This window comes from Sorghum bicolor, chromosome 1, assembly GCF_000003195.3.
Source record: "Sorghum bicolor cultivar BTx623 chromosome 1, Sorghum_bicolor_NCBIv3, whole genome shotgun sequence".
Lineage (NCBI taxonomy): Eukaryota > Viridiplantae > Streptophyta > Magnoliopsida > Poales > Poaceae > Sorghum > Sorghum bicolor.
Genome location: NC_012870.2, coordinates 38,130,940 through 38,151,943, shown reverse-complemented (window position 1 = coordinate 38,151,943; position 21,004 = coordinate 38,130,940). Strand labels below are relative to the sequence as shown.

The 21,004-nt window shown below is 36.3% G+C and overlaps 1 protein-coding gene across 25 annotated transcripts; it reads left to right on the top strand.

The window, feature by feature from the left end:
• Window positions 14,525-20,276, top strand: LOC110432043. Of its 25 annotated transcripts, none has more exons than XR_002449500.1 (6): window positions 14,525-14,915; window positions 15,022-15,092; window positions 18,217-18,292; window positions 18,912-18,959; window positions 19,042-19,165; window positions 20,037-20,276. XR_002449500.1 is itself a non-coding variant. In XM_021452009.1 (6 exons), exons 1-5 carry the CDS (start codon window positions 14,651-14,653, stop codon window positions 19,101-19,103), a joined length of 522 nt encoding a protein of 173 aa, XP_021307684.1. In that variant the 5' UTR covers window positions 14,525-14,650; the 3' UTR covers window positions 19,104-19,125; window positions 20,037-20,276. The 25 variants fall into 25 exon arrangements, 5 of the variants coding, with proteins under 5 accessions (XP_021307684.1, XP_021307683.1, XP_021307685.1 ...); XR_002449499.1 differs by having other exon boundaries at window positions 19,042-19,713; XR_002449510.1 differs by adding exons at window positions 15,316-15,532; window positions 16,188-16,242 and having other exon boundaries at window positions 16,333-18,292; window positions 18,567-20,276.

Genomic DNA, 21,004 nt, shown 5'->3' with positions numbered 1-21,004 from the left:
TGCACGGGAATACCAACAACACTAACCTACGTAGGTTACATTAGTTTTATTTTTCTTCCCTTTTTTATTCTTCTTATTTCTTCCATTTCATTTTCTTTTTTCTTTCTCTTTCTTCTATTCGTGCTTCACTTCTCATTTTTATTTCTTTTTTATGTTTTATGTGATTTTTATTTTTATTATTTTTATTTTTATATTTTTATGTTCTTTTTTTCTTTGTTCTTTCCTTTTCTTTTCTTATTATTGTTTGTTTTCTTCCTTCAATTTATTTTTTTATTTTTATGTTTCATGTTATTTTCACTATTCTTTCATTTTTATATTTATTTATTTATTTATTAATTTATTTATTACTTTTACTATAATTATTTATTTTGTTGTCTGCTTTTTATAATTTTTCTATTTACTTTTTTGTTTTTCTTCTTTTTCCCATTTATCTTTGTCGTGATGTTTCCTATAGATTTTCTTTTTCTATTTTAGCATAATCACTTTTTCATGTTTTCTTTTTTATTTTCTCTATTCCATATGAGATGCTATGTTTACATAGTATATACATAATGTCTATGTTGTATTTTGCAATGTCCATGTGATATATACATGTCATATTCTATGTTTTTTATGTTCATGTAGTATATATGTGTTGTTCTATAATTTTTTAGTGATGTTCACTTCTTTTACTTGTGATGTTCTATGAGGTTATTTATGATGTTCACGTGGTATATAATGTCATGTTCTATCATCCTTTTTTGACGTTCATGTAGTATACATGTGATGTTCTAAGTGTTTTTTTATAGTGTTCATGTAGTGTATATTTGAGGTTTTATGTCTTTATGTTCACATGTTATACATGTGATGTTCTGTGATATTTTTTTATGTTCACATGATATACGTGTAATGTTCTATGTTGTATTTATACAATGTTCGCATAATATATATGTGATGTTCTTGTATTATACATGTGATATTTTATGTTTTTTTTATGTTCGCATAATATACATACGATGTTCTATGATGTATCCCGGGCAGGGAAATATTTCTTTTTATATTTTACTATAATTAGTTATTTGGTTTGTTATTTATATATATTATTATTTTTTTATTTTTAATTTGTACTTTTCTCTTTTAACTTTATGTTTTCTATATATTTTCTATTTTACCTTACTTAGTTATTTTTTTCATGTTTAATTTTTTATTTTCTATATTTTCATGAGATGCTATGTTCATATGGTATAAGTGTATTGATTTATGACATATTTTATGATGTCCACATGGTATATAATTTTATATTCTATGATGTTTTTTTATGGTTCATGTAGTATACATGTGATGTTCTATAATTTTTTTATGATGTTCACGCGTTATACATGTGATGTTCTATAATGTTTTTTGGGTAATGTTCATGTGGTGTACATATAATGTTCTATGATATGTTTTTGTGATGTTCGTATAGTATACCTGTGATGTTCTGTGATGTATTACGTTAATGTTCACATAGTACACATGTGATGTTCTATTATATCTTTTTAATGTTCTGATGATATAAATGTGATGTTCTACGATGTAGTATTTGTTGATATTCTATGTCATTTCTTTTATTTACATGTTTGCCTTTTATTTTCCCATATTCCATTATATATGGTATACTCCCTCCGTATCCTAATTAGATGACGTTTAGGACATGAGTACAATTACCAAGGGGTAATTAATTAGGGGTTAGTTTTCCTATCTTGCCCTTATTAAATACGCTGTGCGGTGCTACCCTACAACAATCAATTGTAGCTCAGCTAGCCAAGACTCTACAGCTGAGACCAAAGGTTGCCAGTTCGATTCCTGGTGGCTGCTGTATTTTTTAAATTTTTGCATGGCGCTGAACTTGCTTTGGACGTTCAGCGCACAATCTCCAAAGGTTGCCGGTTCAATTCCTGGTGGCTGCAGTATTTTTTAAATTTTTGCATGGCGCTGGACTTGCTTTGGACGTTCAGCGCACAATCTCTTCGCTTGAGGACGGCACAATTAATGACGAGAGTATGTGAACGGGCTTACGCAGAGGGGCATCAGCGTCCAAAGTGCCGTTGAAACAAGCTAACGTCCTCCTTACGCAACTACCGTCGAACGCAGAACGTCCTCCTTTTATGATACGGAGGGAGTACATGTCATGTTGATATATTTTGTGATATTCACATAATATACATATGATGTTCATGTAGTGTACAGTACAACAATGTTCGATGATGTATTATGTGATGTTTATATAGTATATATTTAATGTTTTATTATATTTTTTATGATGTTTATATGATATAAATGTGATGTTCTATGGTGTATTTATTAAAATTCTATTTTATTTATTTTATTTTTATGTTTGCCTTTTATTTCCCATATTCCATTGTATATGGTATACACGTGATGAATGAGATATTGTATGATTATCTTTAAGTATTACACAACATATTATATAGTATTTAGAGAACATATTATGTAGTATTTTCCCATATTCCATTATTTATATTATACATGTGATGTTCTACTTGTGTAATTTTATTTATTATATAATTATATTTTTTCTTTTTTGATATTATAATACCAATCATTTAAATCTATAATTTTTTTCTCTTAGATATGGAATACTATTTTTTCTAAATTAAAAACATTTTTCTTGTGAAGGCGGAATATTATTTTTTTAATCTAGAACATCACTTTTATTTAATAATAAAAATAAATGTCCTATCTTTATGAAATAAATATTCGTTAAAAAAACTTTATTTAAATATATTCATGTGAGATCTTATTTTAAAGCATTTAGTATAAGAAATATAATGGTGTAATTAGAATTTAATTTGAATACTTGATTTGCTAATTATAACATTTTAAAGGTTAGAGAAACATTAATTATATGATGATGTCAGCAATTTTGTTTGTTGGTGCAGCGTGGGCTGTCAGCTCGAATTCCGTGCGCGTGCTGTTGCTGTGGGCATTCAATAGCCTTGTTTAATTCCGAAATTTTTTTGGATTTTGATATTGTAACAATTTCGTTTTTATTTAACAAATATTATCTAATCATTGGCTAAGTAGGTTCAAAATATTCATCTCATGATTTATAGACAAACTGTGCAATTAGTTTTTATTTTTTGTTTATATTTAATACTCCATACATGTATCACAAGATTTGATGTGATAGAGAATCTTGAAATTTTTTTAGTTTTTGGATGAACTAAACAAGGCCTTAGCCCGCTTTAAAGAAACAGTAAAAAAAACAGTCAAAGAAACAGTCCAACAAACAGTCAACAAGGCCCATTAAACATACATCCACAGTAGCATTCGATATTCCACGCAAACAGAACGAAGCATTGTGCGCCATCCACCGAAAATTGCTAATGACGCGGGGAAATTTGGGCGGGAGTCTGCTGCCGGACGAGGGATTCTGTCCGAACGGCCGGACCGCAAGAGCCGCCGCTTGTTACTCCCTCCGTTCCAAATTATAAGTCATTTCAAGAATCTTGAAGAGAAGCATTTCCAAGTTTGATAAAAAATATAGAGAGAAATATAAAAATTTATATCATAAAATAGGTACACTATGAAAATATAACTAACAAAGAATCTAATGATACTTGGTTGGTACCAAAAATGTTATTATTTTGCTATATAAATTTAGTCAAACTTGAAAAACTTTGACTCTTCAAAATTCTTGGAATGACTTATAATTTGGGACGGAAGAAGTACTTTATAGTGCAGCAAACAGACAAATTATTGATCTCAGTTTGATCACTAGGCAGGCACTAGAATGTATATGTTGGAGTAGCGCCAGATCGTGCAATGTTCAGTTACCTTTTGAGATGACATTGATATATATATATATATATATATATATATATATATAATTTCACAAAGCAAGCAAATACGAGAATTCGAGCCAATTTTTTGCTATGTATTTGCTTGCTTTGTATTATTTATTTAAATTAAGTTGGATCAATAGAATACAAAATTCTCATAAATATTTCTTTTGCAGTTTTTCATAAAATATCACTTAGTATGGATTCCTGTAAATATTATTAATTCAAATTATCTTAAATACTTAATGCAGATTCTCATAAATATTTGTTAATGTAGATTCTCGTAAATATTTCTTAGTGCAGATTGTCGTAAAAAAATTAATAATTCTTGTAAATGGATCTCAAATTGTGCTAACTCCATATTCTTATTATCGAAATTTGTTCGTGGCAGATTATGCTTAATGGTACCTTAGAGTAACTCCAACAGATATATTATCCATGTTATGTAGACTATTTTTACATTTTTAAAGCAAAAATTAAAATCCAACATGTGTGCTATCTGGTTTGCTAAAATAGCAAGCTTAAACTTTCGCTTGTCATATATAGCATGCGTCCTTACTAGCTATCTTATATACAAAGACTGTTGTGGAACTTTATGCTTTGAGTGTGTTTTTTATTTTACACAATGGCTAAATCTTATAGTTTAGAATATAATTTTACCTAGTCTCTTGGAGATGCTTTTATAGCAACATAACACTAAGAATATATCCTAGTTATCGCCTGAAAACATACAAATTATGGTAACTACTGAGCGCATGCCAAATTTTGGTAACTGGTAAATCAAATCGTATAGGTATTGTCATCTACCATAATTAAACAAATGCATAAAATTACCATACTGAGATGCATGCTCCAGCGTTGGTCGCTTGAATATACCAAAATTACCATACTGAGCCTGATGCATGCACGTACAGCATATATAGTAACTAAAGATTAATTTTCGCATTTAATTTTCACCAATTAATTACCGACAGCGGTGATGGTGGGTCGTTACTAATTAGAGTATTCACAATGCAAGACTCTATCACAGAGTCTAAGACAATTAATTACATATTATTTATGGTATTTTGCTAATGTAGCAGCATATTTATTGAAGAAAGAGGTAGAAAAAATAAGACTCCAAGTCTTATTTAGACTCTAAATCCATATTATTTGAGGTAATAAATAACTTTAGATTCTATAATAGAGTCTATATTGTGAGTGCTCTTATGGTAACCCGAATGACTGCTGCATGCACCTGCGCTTGATGGATAAGAACGGGTTCACCCATGGTGCGGTTGGTCAGACTTGCTACAAAATAAGGTATTCTAGCCTCTGCCAGATCACTGAAAAAACAGTGAGTACCTGTATAGCCTGATAATCTCTGTAACGTGGGTTCTAGAACTTAGATAATTTAAATTGGTATTTTTTCAGCTTAGCTTAGAGCATCTCCAAGGGTTTTGTATTTGAGGTTTGCATTTGAGTAATTTGCCAAAAAGCTTCAAAAGAGGTATCCAACGGTTTTGCATTTGGAGTTTGCAATTTGGACAACTTGGCAAATGAAGGAGCAAACTTGGCAAAAATGCCAAGCTGTAGACGACTTTGCAAACCCGATCGCGTGAGCAAAATCACGCGCGAGGAAAGCGCGCGCGCCTGGAGACCTTCTATTTTTATCGTTTGCCAAGTCCAAATGCCAATTCCCTTGGAGATGACCTATTTTTATCCTTTGTATTTTATTATGGGAGTTTGCAAATAGCAACAAATGTCAAGTCAATTTGCCAAAGCCTTTGGAGATGCTCTTAGATATACTAAAATTCACAGTATTATGCAGAGTCATAAATTCTAAATTTAAAAGTGATCTCAAATAGAATTTACAGCTTATCTAAAAAAGTATGAGGAAATCAGTAATTTAAATTTCAAAGGCAGTGCAATTTATAGGGTTGCAAAGCCTTCTCCGAGAAATAGATGGTTGCAAGTATGTTAATTTAGTATCCAGGACTGAAAGGGAATATAGTTTTTAGATTGGTCCCTCTATTATGGGTTTTCTCACACATTCTAGCACGTAGCCTTTTGGTCTCGGTTCATGAAAACTTACAGTAGTACCTACATTAATTTTTTTTGGGATAAATAGAGCCAATCCACTATGTATACTCAGTTTTGTTCCAACTGGCATGTTATGCAATGTTCTTTTCTGACATTGGCCTCGTCCGACGTGGCGATACTAGACGTCGATGACGTGCCGAGGCAGCCGAGGGTCAAGGCTAACGCCGAGCGTGCTATGCTGAATGTCTTAGTTTCTATCTTATTTTGCCTGAAACCTGTCAGCCATAACAGCTGTGACATATGCCACTTCAATAGCTGTCCTCCTTCTGCCTTTGTTGTTCACAACAAAGACAAATTCTTTGTTGTACCATGGATCTTTGAGTCTCTGACCATGCTTCTTTTTGTAGAGTTGAGGATAGAACCTATTAGGGACATAAAGTGGGATAAAGCATCAAGCACTAAGGTAAGAGGGAGAAAAATTAACTTCTGTTCATGAGTCTATAAAATAAAGGATTAAGTCCACTTTTAGCCCCTCAACTATTGGCCGAGTTTAATTTTATCCCTCAACTATAAAACCGTCTGTTTTTCACCCTCAACTATTAAAACCGGTCACTTTTAGCACCTGGAGAGAGGACATAGCGGTTTTGAGCCACTTTGAGCGGTTTTCTCTTTTTCTTTTCTATGGTTAAACCTGTGAATTTCATAGTGAATTGTTTGAGCATTGTAAATTCATCAAATTTTTTGGGTAGCCTTGTCATGATGTTCTCTATGCAGAAAAAATGTGAAACTATGAAAGTAAGTATTTTTTGGATGCTAAAAAATTAGCTCTTTTAATTAATAAATACATGTTCTGTAATTTTTGTAGGATAATATATATATCCTATGATCATGAAAGTTTTTGCATAACTGTTTTATACTATATAGACCTTCATAAAAAGTTTGAGATTAATTTGATGATGTTTGCTTATATCCCTAATTTATATGCTTTATTAATTACATATAAATTAGGGACACAAGCAAACATCATTAAATTAATCTTAAACTTTTTTTGCAGGTCTATCTTATTATAAAACAGTTACACAAAAAGTTTCATGATCATAGGATGTATATATTATCCTACAAAAATCATAGAACATGTATTTATTAATTAAAAGAGCTAATTTGTTAGCATCCAAAAAATACTTACTTTCATAGTTTCACATTTTTTATGCATAGAGAACATCATGACAAGGCTACCCAAAACATTTGATGAATTTACGATGCTCAAACAATTCACTATGAAATTCACAGGTTTAACCATAGAAAAGAAAAAAGAAAAACCGCTCAAAGTGGCTCAAAACCGCCCTGTCCTCTCTCCGGGTGCTAAAAGTGACCGGTTTTGATAGTTGAGGGTGAGAAACAGACGGTTTTATAGTTGAGGGTTAAAATTAAACTCGGCCAATAGTTGAGGGGCTAAAAGTGGACTTAATCCTAAAATAAACATGTGCCTAGGTTTGTTCTGATACTACACATGTTAATTTTCTTTGCCTGATGTGGAGTTGTCTCATTGTATTCAATATGCTGAAACTAGTCTCAGTGTGAAGTTTGAACTAGGAATGACAGCTCTAGTCTTTGGAACTTATGGAGTTTAGATATTTCCAGCGGATCAATCATTGGAGTAGTTTATGCAACATTAAAAATAAAAGTTTCAGTTCAGAAACATTTGTTATGCTTGGTTACACATGATATCAGTTTACCTTTGCAATCAGCACTCATATAATAGTTGTTGGAAAATGAATACCTCACAACATGAGTTTTTTAATCTAGTTTACTGCAGAAATTCAGTGCAAAATATGATACAATATTTATATTTCAGCATTTGTACAATATATCCTGTAGCAAGCTACCTTTTTCGAAAAAAAGACACCACTGGCCTCTGTTGCAAATATGACCTCAATGATGCAGTAGATAATACAACTAAGATGACAATAGGTTTACTTAGCCAACCTATGTGTAACAATCCTATAGTTGTTTTTCTTTATACTGTACGTTCAAACTTTTGTGCTTGACAAGTGGTTAAATTGTGTTTACCATTTTTGAAATAATTTTCAACTACTAATGGTTACCGTAAAACTCCTGGGTAGTTAAATACTACAAAAGGTTGACTGCAGGAAATATAATTGAAAATAGTGGCTCTCCTACACCATTAGGTGACAAGACTAACACTACTAATGGAGGTAAACCAAATGCATGGGCATTTACTATATTAAATTCATACGTGTTATTAATGATAAACAATAGTATATGGATGTAACACTGCAGGAAGCGATGCTGGACAACGCAAGAGAGAAAGAGATAAAGCTCGATGGTATGCAATGTCTCAAGAGAAAAGGGATGAAAAAAATAAGAAACGTCGAGAAGCATATAAAAGAACAAATGAGCAACACCTATGTATCGAAACTACCAATGATTGTATACTAGAAACGTTGGTGAATAATAATATAGATATTACTATTGATGTTTCTTATATTTGATGTGTCACGATTGGTAGATGGTCAGGATGCTTCAAATAAGGAAAATATGGATCCTAATGAAATAGATGATTGGTTAGGAATGATTCACTCCATACAAACAATATTGATGGTATACCTATATCCAATCAATTATTAGGTAATTAAATTGTTGTTAATACGGTACCAACACTTACATTTTTGTGTTGGTGAATCTATCAATAGATTTATATACAACAGGAAGATCGTTGATGGATATATGGTGTTTACTCGTTGTATTGCTACTATTTTAACTCAAACACAACTATGTAGGTGATGATGCAATTACTGCTCATAGCATAGTTAATCAAGAAATGTGGTCACAATGAACCCATGTTTCAAAATCAGGCATAACCAATTGCGATGCTTCACATACGAGAGAGTTAACAAATGAACAAGTCAAGGCTGATGGAGCAAGGTGTAGGATGACATATGCAGACATTACTGCAGGAAGTAGGATGCCATATGCAAACATGACCCCTAAGCAACGGGAACAAAGGCGCAACCGACAAAGGCTTTACATTAAAACTCCATCTCATAAAGAGTCAATGAAGTGACTAAAAGCCGCTCCAGAGAGATGCAGAAACACACCTTAAACAGTGAGTCCATCATAATGGAGAATCCACTCTTTAATCCGATCCTAAGATGGAGTGGCCCACTGCAAATTCATCTGGGCCTCATGGACCCACTGTAAGCCCCAATGATTGGGTTATCCCAAAATCCCTTGCAACACCTTTTTGCTTCCCACAAGCTACATAGGAGACATATGATGATGAATATAATGCAGTGATATACTACCTGGACATAAGACACATAGACATAATGTCCCATCTAGGCAAAGACATGTATTGTTAGCCCATTGTAATACTATGTTAGAGCTCCGCATCGATCGGAACATAGGAGTATCTAACAATGATGGTGAAGACCACGCGGATGAAAATACACCCTTACCCCAGTCAACCATGACCAATAATGGTAAATAATGAGGCCCGCCTATCTCTGTTCCTTGACAGAAAGCACTGAACCAAACAATCAAAATGCATTAGCTACACCTGAACAACCACTGTTTGATGTCACTAATGATTTGCACTACTTTTAACATTGTGTACAATATTTGCTTTCCTTTTATTATTACCCAAGTTGTAATTTCTCATGGCACTATGATGATCACAAATGATGATGAGGGCGATATATTTGAAGATGATGAGGAAGAGGATGAGGGATACTTGTTTGCTGGGCAAGGTATTTGTACCGAATATTGAATACCTTTCTAACATATACTCCTTTATCTAACCTTTATTTTTATGTTCGAATGTCATTTCAACAGAGGAATCAGATGATGATGTCCAAAGTGAGACTCCTGAGGAAGACACGGCTTCTAACCCTGAAGTACCTGACCTGTACAAAAAGTTTTATATTAACATGCCTAGGGAGACACACTTGCCAAAACCTGTCCAAGATTGCCGCCACTTCTCTTTAATGGCCACAAGGAGTTCTACTGTCTGGCACAAGGAGTTCTACTGTCTGGCATGATCAGGTTTTTAATGGCCACTTCTCTTTCACTTCCCTCTACTGTCGCCTCGATAGTGCTACTTCTAACATCAGAAACAACGACATATATACCTTCCGTGCACATGGCATGATCTATCACAACATAAGGTCATTTGGGAGAGAAGATGGTAAGGAGCCTAGACATCTTGAGCTTTACTTCTATGATGATGATCCGAGCCTTGAGCACCGGTATCAAAGGTGTCATGAAGATCAGTACCCAAAAGTTAAAGAAGTTATAGAGAGATTAGTGGACATCCTTCGTGACAACCCATACTCACAACATTTGAGGAGTATGGGGCAGGGTGAACAACATGAGGACTATGTTTCACACTTAACCATGATTAGCGATTGGACCAAAGGACATACAACGTCCTGATGGATTCAGAGGTGGCTACTGTATGGATCGAGGGTAGTGAACTCCTTGGCCAGTTTCAGAATAGTATTGTCCTACATGGAAAGATAGGAGCAGGCATGGCATCTGATCATACCACAGATGCTATGATGCTCTTTCATACCAACTCTTTTTCCCTAGCGGTGAGCTTGGATGGCATATGGATATCCCAAAGAAAGGTGTTACTATGGAGGATGTCTACACAGCTCGTGCCCTACATAAGGCTCATAGTGATATAGAAGAAGAAGAAACAGGTTTGTTTATCTTCTTATACATACTTTTCATGTATATCGAACCATTATCCTAGAAACACCTCTAATACCATAGTTTTTTTTGTAGACTCTTCGAGAAATTTATGTGTTTCTGTACGCGCCTACTATTGCAACAAGTTCTAGATATGGCTAGGAATCTTTAGTCCCATACTTTATGGCAAGCGTCTTTTCCAACAGTTTGCGGTAGACACGCACATCAAAATTGAGAGTTCTCGATTGGATTACATACGCAATCATCAAACCTAAATTAGGGCTGACCTCTACCAAGGATTGGTTGATAGCTTGCATGCTGGTGAGGGTAGATCAGAAGCTATTGGAAGCGAACGGTGATGCCTTCGTCATTTATCGGAGGCCCTAGGGACATGAGGTGTAGGTACATGGATGCCATGGCACTGGTGTGGAGGTTTGGAAAACCAGACATCTTCCTAACTATGACATGTAATCCAAAGTGGGATGAGATCACACTTGAGTTGTACCCTGGACAAACACCATAGGATCATCCAGATCTTATTCATCGGGTCTTTAGGGCAACACTAGAAGAGCTTAAGCACATGTTGATAAGAAAGGATATCCTTGGAAAGGTTCGTGCACATGTGTACGTTGTGGAGTTCTAGAAGAGGGGTCTACCACACACACATTTTTGGCTAATCATAGAGGGACGCTACAAAATCACATGTCCAGAGCAGTATGACCTTCTCATCTCAGCCGAGCTCCCAAACAAGAAGAAGTATCTAGACTTGTATAAAATAGTTACAAAGCATATGATGCATGGCACTTGTGGAGTACTTAATCACAATTGCCCATGCATCAAGGGTCATGAATCATGCAAGAATCGTTACCCACGACCTTTCATGATGCCACATTATAGGGCAAGGATTCATACCCAGTTTATAGATGTCGTGATGATGGTAGAAAACAAAATGTCCACAGGCATGACCTTGAAAATAGATGGGTCGTCCCTTATAACCCATACCTCCTACGTTTGTTCAATTACCACATTAATGTTGAGGCGTGCGGGAGCATCAAGGCCATCAAGTATTTGTTTAAGTACATTTACAAGGGTCATGACCACGCGTCTATGGCTGTGAAAGAGGTTGACAAGGAAGACAACAAAGGAAACATTGATGAGATCAAACAATATAGAGATGCTAGATGGGTAACTCCACCAGAAGCCTTGTGGAGGATATATGGTTTTGATATAAGTGATAGGTCCCCTTCGGTGTTGTCTTTGCAGATTCATCTTCTTGACATGCACATGGTGCCATTTCATCAGTGCGAAGGTGTTCGACGAGTGCTTAATCATCTAGGTGTTGAAAGGTCAATGGTTACAGCCTACTTTGAGAAGGACAACACATCTGAACATGCATGTGGTATATTGTATCGGTACTTTCCTGAGTACTATAAGTGGGACTCACAGGGAAAATCATGGATTAGTAGGGCGCAAAAGAATCACTTAAGACAGATTGGAAGAGTTGTATGTGCCAATCCGGCCAAAGCAGAGAGTTACTATCTTAGCGTGCTTCTAAACCACGTGACTGGTGCAACCTCATTCAATGATCTAAGGATGGTTTTTGGTGAACTCCTACTGACTTTTCGTGAAGCTGCTAAAAGAAGGGACCTCATTGAAGTGGACAACACGCTGCATGAGGGCATTGCTGAAGCTACTCTATGGATGATGCCATATGTACAACGAAGGCTCTTTGCAACAATCTTGGTATTTTATGAGCCAAGTGATGTGTTAGAACTCTGGGAAAAGCACAAGAAGGCAATGTCAGAGGACTACAAGTGTAATAACCAGTCTAGCTTTGTAGTGGAGCAGATGGTCCTCATAGATATTTGGAAGTTGTTAGAATTAATGCAGAAGGACATAAAGATGTACCCACTTCCTGATATCGATGACACATATGATCCATCTAGCAATATTCCTAGGGAGATTTTCGAGGAGGCTAATGTTGAGGCAAGCATTGATGACATGGCATTATCAAAGACCGTTAATGAGGAGCAAAAGGCTGCCTACAATGAGATTATGTCTGCTATTGATAGTGATAATGGGGGTTTGTTCTTTGTGGATGGACCTGGTGGCACCGGAAAGACTTATCTATATAGGGCCCTGCATGCTACTATACGTAGTTAGAACAAGATTTCCGTGGCATCTGGTGTTGCTGCCTCAATAATGCCCAGTGGCTGAACTGCCCACTCGCGCTTCAAGATTCCCCTCACCCTCAATGATGGGGCCTTTTGCACCTTCACAAAAATAGAGTGGTACTGCTAAGCTGCTTCGGACTGCATCCCTTATTATTTGGGATGAGGTGACAATGATGAAGAGGCAAGGTGTCGAGGCACTAGACAATAGCCTTCGTGATACCATGGACCGTTCTAACCTGCCATTTGGGGGGAAGACTGTGGTGTTTGGTGAAGATTTCAGGTAGGTTCTCCCAGCTGTTTGAAGAGGATCAAGGGCTCAAATAGTTGGTGCATCACTACGGATGTCATACCTTTAGAATTCTATGTGGCATCTCAAACTGGTGCGTAACATGAGGGCAAAGAGCGAACTATGGTTTGCAGAATACTTGCTACGCATCAGGAGAGGCTCTGAGGAGGCTAATGGTGATGGTGAAATATGTCTTCCTAATGAAATATGAATACCATATACCAGGGAAGACAGTGATCTTGATACGTTAATTGACTGTATATTGCCTGCCCTCAATGCTAATATGTCAAACAAGAGCTACATCACCTCATGAGCAATATTATCTCCGCAGAACGACTGGGTTGATATGATTAACATGAAGATGGTAAGTCGTTTCTAAGAAGATGAGATGGTGTACCATAGCTTTGATAGTGCAGTGGATGATCCACACAACTACTACCCATCTGAGTTCCTCAACACTTTGACCCCCAACGGTCTCTCTCCACATGTGTTAAAGCTCAAGATTGGGTGTTTGATCATATTGCTAAGGAACATCGACCCTGCGGGTGAACTTTGCAATGGAACTAGGCTTGAGTTCGAGGGTTCCAAAGAAATACTATCGATGTAGAAATTATGGTCGGAGACCATGCCGAAAAGCGAATCTTTCTACCACGACTTCTGTTATGCCCCTCAGATGATGAGATGTTCCCATTCCAGTTCAAGAGGAAACAGTTTCCTATTAGACTCAGTTTTGCCATGACGATTAACAAGGCACAAGGGCAAACTCTCCCCAATGCTAGTGTGTATTTGCCTGAATCGATGTTCTCTAATGGTCAGCTGTATGTTGCGCTATCTAGAGCCACTGCTTGATCGAACATTAGAATCCTTGCTATCTCACTCAGTGATAAGAAGGATAAGAAAAAATGACAAAAATAAATGGTACACACACGAAAAATATTGTCTACAAAGAGATCCTCACTCCATGAAAAGGTATTGTCTTCTATTTTGCACAACTCTTATATTCTTGTAGTTGTATCCTCTATTACTAACACTTTTTGTATCTATCTAAATTTTAGTAAATAGAGAAAGTTAAGAAGAAATGAGAGACAAGTAGTGTATGATGACTTGTATATAATATATTTTCAATAACTATATGTGAATTTATGTTTAATTTGAAATGCGATGGTTCTAACATGCCTCTTTTCTTCTATTGTTAGGGGCTATTTGGAACTTCTCTGCTCTACGTTTTTCAGCTCCGCTCTACGTTTTTTAGCCAAACGGTTTCAGCTACACGCACTCAGTTCGAGAAAAAAGAGTGGAGATGTGAGAGCACTTAAAGAGGTACTCCACGAACTCCAGTTTTTTGTGGAGCTACTACACAGTGAAGTTTATGGAGCAGAGTTTGTGGAGCAGTCCCAAACACCCTCTTAATATCTAGCTGACTGCACCCGAGCCAACCCAAAGGCTGCTCCCCCGCGCACCACAAATCCCCACGCCTGCCTTCCCTTTATCATATCTAGCAGTTTTTTTTCTAATTGGATGCGCCTCCGATTGCCGGTTTTGCCCAGCTCACCACCCCAACGCCGCACGTGCCGCCACCTCTGCCGTAGGAGCCCAATGTCCCGTGGCCCCCTCTCAGCTCGCCATCGCTAATGGCCGCGACCACGGTCTTGAGGGCTCAGATGGGCACCAACAGTTACTGTAGGGTTTGGCATCGGCGAGCTCACCGCACCTGGGCCAGCCATCCTACCCGCACCTTGCCATCATCATCAGCCTCCCGTGCTTGCCCGCGACTCATTGTCAGCTCCCGCCACGAACTCCCGGAGAAAGTTTCAACTCGCCTGGCGATGCTGCCGTGTCAGCCCACCACCACCGCCTCCCTGCGTGTGCTCCTCCAACACTGCTGGCAGGATCCAGGTGCCCCTCCTCCAGATCCCCTTCCCCAGACCCCAGCTCGACGTTTGCACCATCTTCTACTCCTCACCCTTCCCCTTCTTGATTCGATTTTATGATTCGAGTGCAGGATGTGGTCCCTGCAAGTGTTCAATTGTTGGCGCAGGTCGCGGGCAGGAGCTCCTCTTCAATTGCAGCAAGGTGAGTTTGTGAATGTGGTGCAAGGATCAAGATTCACGTCAACAAATGTTTAGTTTAGCTCATTGTGTACATTGGTATTGATTTCCTCTACCTCTACGTGCAGATTTTTAATTAAATAAATCCTCCTAAAACTTAACCTTTCAAAATGAATTATTGTATCCTTATTCTGTAAATGTGTTCATGAATCCTGTTTAGCTGATTTTTCTTATTTATTGTGATTTAGGACATGGCGAGTAGCTTAGCTGAAGTAGGATTGCACTAGGCGATAGAATTAGAAGGATCCATCCCACACCAGCCCGCCACCAGTGACGTGTATATGCTTAATCCTTCAAGCAACTCTCAGCTGCAGTACACAGGATACTTGTTGTTGGAATGGGCGAATGGCCCATCCATTGCTGCCCCGGTGCTACCCACATGCTTGTCTTGGATTTTACACAATGGTGAACTGTGCTCCCTTTGCTTAATTTGTTATTTGTTCAACTACAGAATTATAACAAAGTGTACATATCTGCCAATCTTGAAGACTTGAATTTTTCTCGCTGTATATTGATTGATGCTTTAGTGATCTTGTTAATTGCCAACAATGGTTATTTAATACAAATTTTAGCTCCTAATCTTCATTCCTGAGGCTGACTCTTTCATGGAAAATTCAGCTTCAGGGTATTCCATTACTGGTTAATGCACCGTATCTACATTTGTGATGATGGAATTTTACACCTTACTCAGGATTGATATGATCTCATTATAGAATGTTGTAATGTTTTGGATGAGTTATTCAGATTTGATATGGTTCAGATGAGGCTATTGTTATGGATTAGTATTGGAATATTTACATCAATTTAGTAGTAACTTGTTATTTGTCTTCACAGGACATTATTTACGATTAGACTCTATGGTGGGGTTAGACCCTGTCTACATAACTAGAATTCTGGGTTCTTGCTTGCGGCACTACCTAAATCTAAATGATTTTTGCATTTATAATATGCCTGGGTTTCTTGCTCTTTATTTAGAGCACACACTTCTTTCATTTCAGTATTGATCCATTTTCTGCTAAAACCCCATAGCCAACTGAACCATGCAATGGTTTTCGTGCAGCACAACTTCAGTTACGAGATTGAACAACAATGGATACCAGATAACTAAGGGAAAGGTCATTTGAAACCACATTTATTTAAATTAAAACATTTCATTGTCACCTTTCAATGTTGCTCCTATGGTAACATGATGTTATAATATTCAGGAGCTCAATCGATTAGCTGGAGCAGATGAACTTGTGAATTTGTTATGGCTCATGTAGCCTATACACTAGGTTACATTTCTTTCTTGGTAGAATGGGTTAAGACGACACATTTGCTTATGAAATAGGTTTCACCAAGTTAATTTCATGATTGGTGGATTTCTGTGTTGACATTTAGAAGAGTCATTCTTTACACCTTTACAATGTTCTGTTTATTTGGTCATATGTTGCTAGGAATTCTATTTGTAAGCTGATCATTGAGTCTTTAGAGTTCAAGTTTACCAGGTCTAAATGTTATTTCAAAGGTTCAATGCCTTGCAGAAGCCCTAAATGTTAATTCTGTAATTTTGGTCCTTGTATCTTATGTGAAAATGGAATCATTGCTTTGTCAGGCTTCTAAAAATTGTGTGCAACACTCCAAGAATAGGAAATGTTATAAATAAATCTGAATTTACCTTTATAATGCAAATATAATAGCTAGCCTTTAATAATTTAGCGTTTCTTTTCATTTCCAATCTCTCCAATTTCGATTTGTTTTGTTCTTTCTTGCTTCAGGGTTTGGATTCTATCCTATCTAAAGATAATAGTTGCAAAATTTAGTAATTAGGCATAGTTGTACTACTGGGAAATACCATCTTCTAAATTTAAATCCCCAAAATAGGAGGGCATAGTATGATAGTAATGTTAGTAGTGTTCAGTAATTGGTGGATCAAGATCAATGGTATAATCACCATGCCATTGACGAGGCCAGGAGGGGTCTGAACTCGCTATCATCCTTGGGGCATGGATTTGGAAACATTGAAAAGGCTGTGTTTTTTAATGGGGTTCGCCATGATGTGCTTCACATTCACAATTTGCTAGAGAGGAAGCAAACCTCTAGGTTTGTCTTGTGCTAGGGCATTAGCACAGCTTGACATGAATTCATTGTAGTAGACGGCAGGTTCAGTTAGTCTTTTTGTTCTTACAGGGGCACGTTTGTAACTTTGAGAGTTTGCAGTGTATTGTATTTCTAGGACTTTCATCCCCTTAATGCACTGATGCAAAGCTCCTGCATATTCACGAAACAATTTAAATCACTACAATATTCTTTTTCAACCTATACTTATTCACTGTGTTTAAATCACTGCATTTTCATACTTCATGGCAGTGCTAAATCATTTTGGAAGAAATAGAATTAGTGCATTTCCTTGTTTACACTGCTGTGAGTTTATTTTTCCCTCAACACTTAATTTCCCTCAACCATGTCATATGATGTAACTGTTTTTTTCTCTGTGTGTGTATGAAAGTTTGGCCACACAGCAATTCCCTTTGGGAGTGGATTTAATTTAGCCTTCCTGTTTTTGTTCTTTAAAAGCTCTTTACAAAAAAAGTCATACTGTACAAGATGTTGTACTGTCGCATATCTTAACCTTGTTTGTAAAATCTTGCTTGCTTGATGTAGCCTATGGGTGTTAAAATCAGTTGTACAGGTGAATTTTAAGTTGTAGTACTATTTAAATTTTACAATTAATTGTCATATGTTCCCATTACAGCAAAGGGAATGCTTGAAGGGCAAATGATCTGCACTTCTTCATGCTTCTCTTGAAGATTTGTTTCAACAACATAGTGTTGTTCTTATCAGAGGAGGTTTTATTTCTCACAGCAATTTGTTTAAAAATAGTCATGTTTTTTTATAGTTCACTAGTTGCACAAATTGCAATGATATTTGCGATGATATATTGTGTGTTTGGAAACTGATTCGTTGTGAGATTTCTATGAATGATGCCACTTGGTACATTCCTAATATTTTGGTTCTAATGATAGGTTTCCTACTTTTATTACCCTGTACATAATTGTGTGGTTTCTCAACGAAATTATAATCTCTTTGTTTTCGTGTGTTCCAAATAGTGTATTCATTTGGAGATGCCTCTTGAGGGATGTTGTGATGCAGCCCTTGGCCTGCAGCCCGACCTCATATATGGAGGTAAGGCTAGCCTTCAGTCCTTGTTATTGTAACTCTTTTTTCAGCACTAACTGCATCCCTCCATGCCTGCATATGAAAAAAGCACATCACTGATTATTTGTTGAGCTGATTTTGTCATCTTCCCTGCATTTATTTTATTGCGTGCAGACAACCAATACTACACAAAAATAATAATCTTGCTTTGACAGTCAACATCAAAACTCCAAATATGTTCCAAGACTGCCTTAGGAGAAGTTTGCGCCATTAGCTCAATCCTTTTTTCTTCATTATTTAGGAACCTCCAACAAAGTCTAGCCTCTCTACATTTGAAAAAAGGTGTCCTGGGTCTTCATCAAATCTCCAGCAAACTGGGCATCGAGTATCATGTACCACTCCCTTTCTAGCAATATTCATTATGACCTGTAGTGAGTTATGGACCATTAGGCAGGCAAACATCATAACCTTATTTGCAACATACAGTTTCCAAATTTTGACCAATCAAAGCCACCATAATCAGCACAAGTGATCAAGTGAAACTATTACATTTTTAGCTGCCACTCTTTTTGCATCTTTACTAATTGCCGAATAAACACTAAAATTTATCTCCTAGGCGCCCACCACTTTAGTATGTTCATTGCAGGCATGGTGCTTCTAAGACCAAGATTTAAACCTGTCCTGTCCACCTATGGTAAACTTGTTTTGTCTGTCTGAACATTGTAGTCTGAGAATTTTCGGACGATGTTGGTCTCATCCTTGTCATGTTTACACAGCCAGGATTCCAGGAACAAGCAGAAAGATAGCAGTACCAGAGTGTGGAACTGGTGTCCCTTAGCTTATACCTCCATGGCTCTAAAGTTATGTATTTTGTGGTTTCTCTGGGAAGCCATTTTATTGGTATCTCTTCTACTTTGGTTCTCAAGTGTCCAAGCATTACCAACTACATATGTTAGGCAAAACATATTAGTTGCAGACATTGATTGGTTAACCAATTAGCTATCACCATAAATATTCATTTCTGGAAACAGATATTAGGATTGTTCCAGATAACAGGTGGTCATAGGAATCCTAGCCTTCTACGCGGAAATAAAAAATATTATTTAGAAACACATTCTACAATATGATTCATTAACAAAAATATTAACTAAGTGGATTCACTTATTCAGCTGATTTCGAGACACAAGAATTAATACTATGATTAATTTATGACATCATAAGTGACTGCTGTGATATTGTCTGCATATGGATTATGTAGTCAAGATATGCTAATGCATGTTCAAATTAGTGCTCATGAATGAAGATCCACTTGCTAACTTCCTTATGATTTCTTAAGCATTTTTAGTCATACATATCCACTCAATGTGTACAGTAACATCCAAGCTTGCTCTGATGGACCGACAAAGATGGACTCAGAATAGTCTATGCATTTTTCTCAGTATTCATAGGTCATATCTTTACTTCAAAATCATATTTTTAAGATGTTCAATTATATATGACTAGGCATGCCACCGGGAAAAGTACAAAATGAGTTGTTATTAGTTATTGCACTTTAAGGGTCAGTTAAAAATAAATGCATAGAGCTGTTGGTGGCCCCTCCTAGCTTTGCTTTTATTTGCTAGATTTCATACTTTCTTCCCATTCAAAAAAATTGATTCATACATCCAATTATTTAAGAAAACAAAATTCAGAGGGAAATCTGTATGCATGGTTTACAATTAATTGTAAAGTTCTTTTTTAATGTTTTATTTTGTTTTGCTTCTTTTGACAGGTGAAGCAATTACGGCCATTAGAGATGTGAGAGAATCAAGGGATGTATTAGTTTTGTTTTTTATTTTTATTAAAAAGTAATTTAATTTGTCTTAGTTGCTGGAACCTTAATATTTATGATCCCAATCAAGGTGATTTAGCATATTGTATATGATTTAGTACAGAGCCACAAAACTATGTTTATTCAACAAAGTGTATTACAATTTTCTTTGACGATTTATTTACCTGAAAATTTATGTTATTAGCAAAAAAGGTGTATTATAATCTTCATTGTATGATTCATTTGCCACTAAAATCTATGTTTTATGATCAGCATCATCATAAAAAAGGGAAAAAATGCCGCAAGAAAAGAAAAGGAAAAAAAATCGGCCGCAAGAGGCGACCATGTGATGTAGAAAGAAAAACTAAAAAAAGACCATGAGATGAAGAAAAAAGAAAAAAAATCAGCCATAAAAAGATCGACCATGACATTTTTCTTGAAAAAAGAAAAAAAGCCACAAGAAAATGAAAAAAAACACCGCAAACACGGCTCCACGATACCAAAAAAAATCTTCGACAACAAAAATGTGAAAGCTCATTCGAGCGTTGGTGTCTGCGGGTTCGAGTAGCGGGAATCGACCGTAAGCGTTGAGACTTGGGTACTGAAGGCATGTCCGACAATTCTCACAGCCGGTGCCCGCATTAGGATTCCTCTGATGTTTTTTCCTCCACTTTTTTGCCGCCGTTTTTTTTTAATTTTTCTTGTGTTAGATTTCTGATTTTTTCCCACTTTCTTGCAGTCAATTTTTTCCGTCTCGTGGAGTAGTGGTCTGTTTTATTTTAGTCTGATGCTTGTTTTATCATTTTTCTTGTGGCCGATTTTTTTTTTCTTTTTTTTTGTCTCAGTAGGTTCATGGTCAGTAGAAAGATTGGATGATATTTACCTATATCAATTTTTTGAAGCACATTTTAAAGGTTAACTAGTATCCT

Excerpts from the sequence above, each read along its gene's own strand:
- LOC110432043 (XM_021452009.1), top strand. The coding sequence starts at position 14,651 with ATGGCCGCGACCACGGTCTTGAGGGCTCAGATGGGCACCAACAGTTAC. Across the intron at positions 18,293-18,911 it reads GCCCGACCTCATATATGGAG|GCATGGTGCTTCTAAGACCA; the intron begins GTAAGGCTAGCC and ends TGTTCATTGCAG. Across the intron at positions 18,960-19,041 it reads ACCTGTCCTGTCCACCTATG|CCAGGATTCCAGGAACAAGC; the intron begins GTAAACTTGTTT and ends ATGTTTACACAG.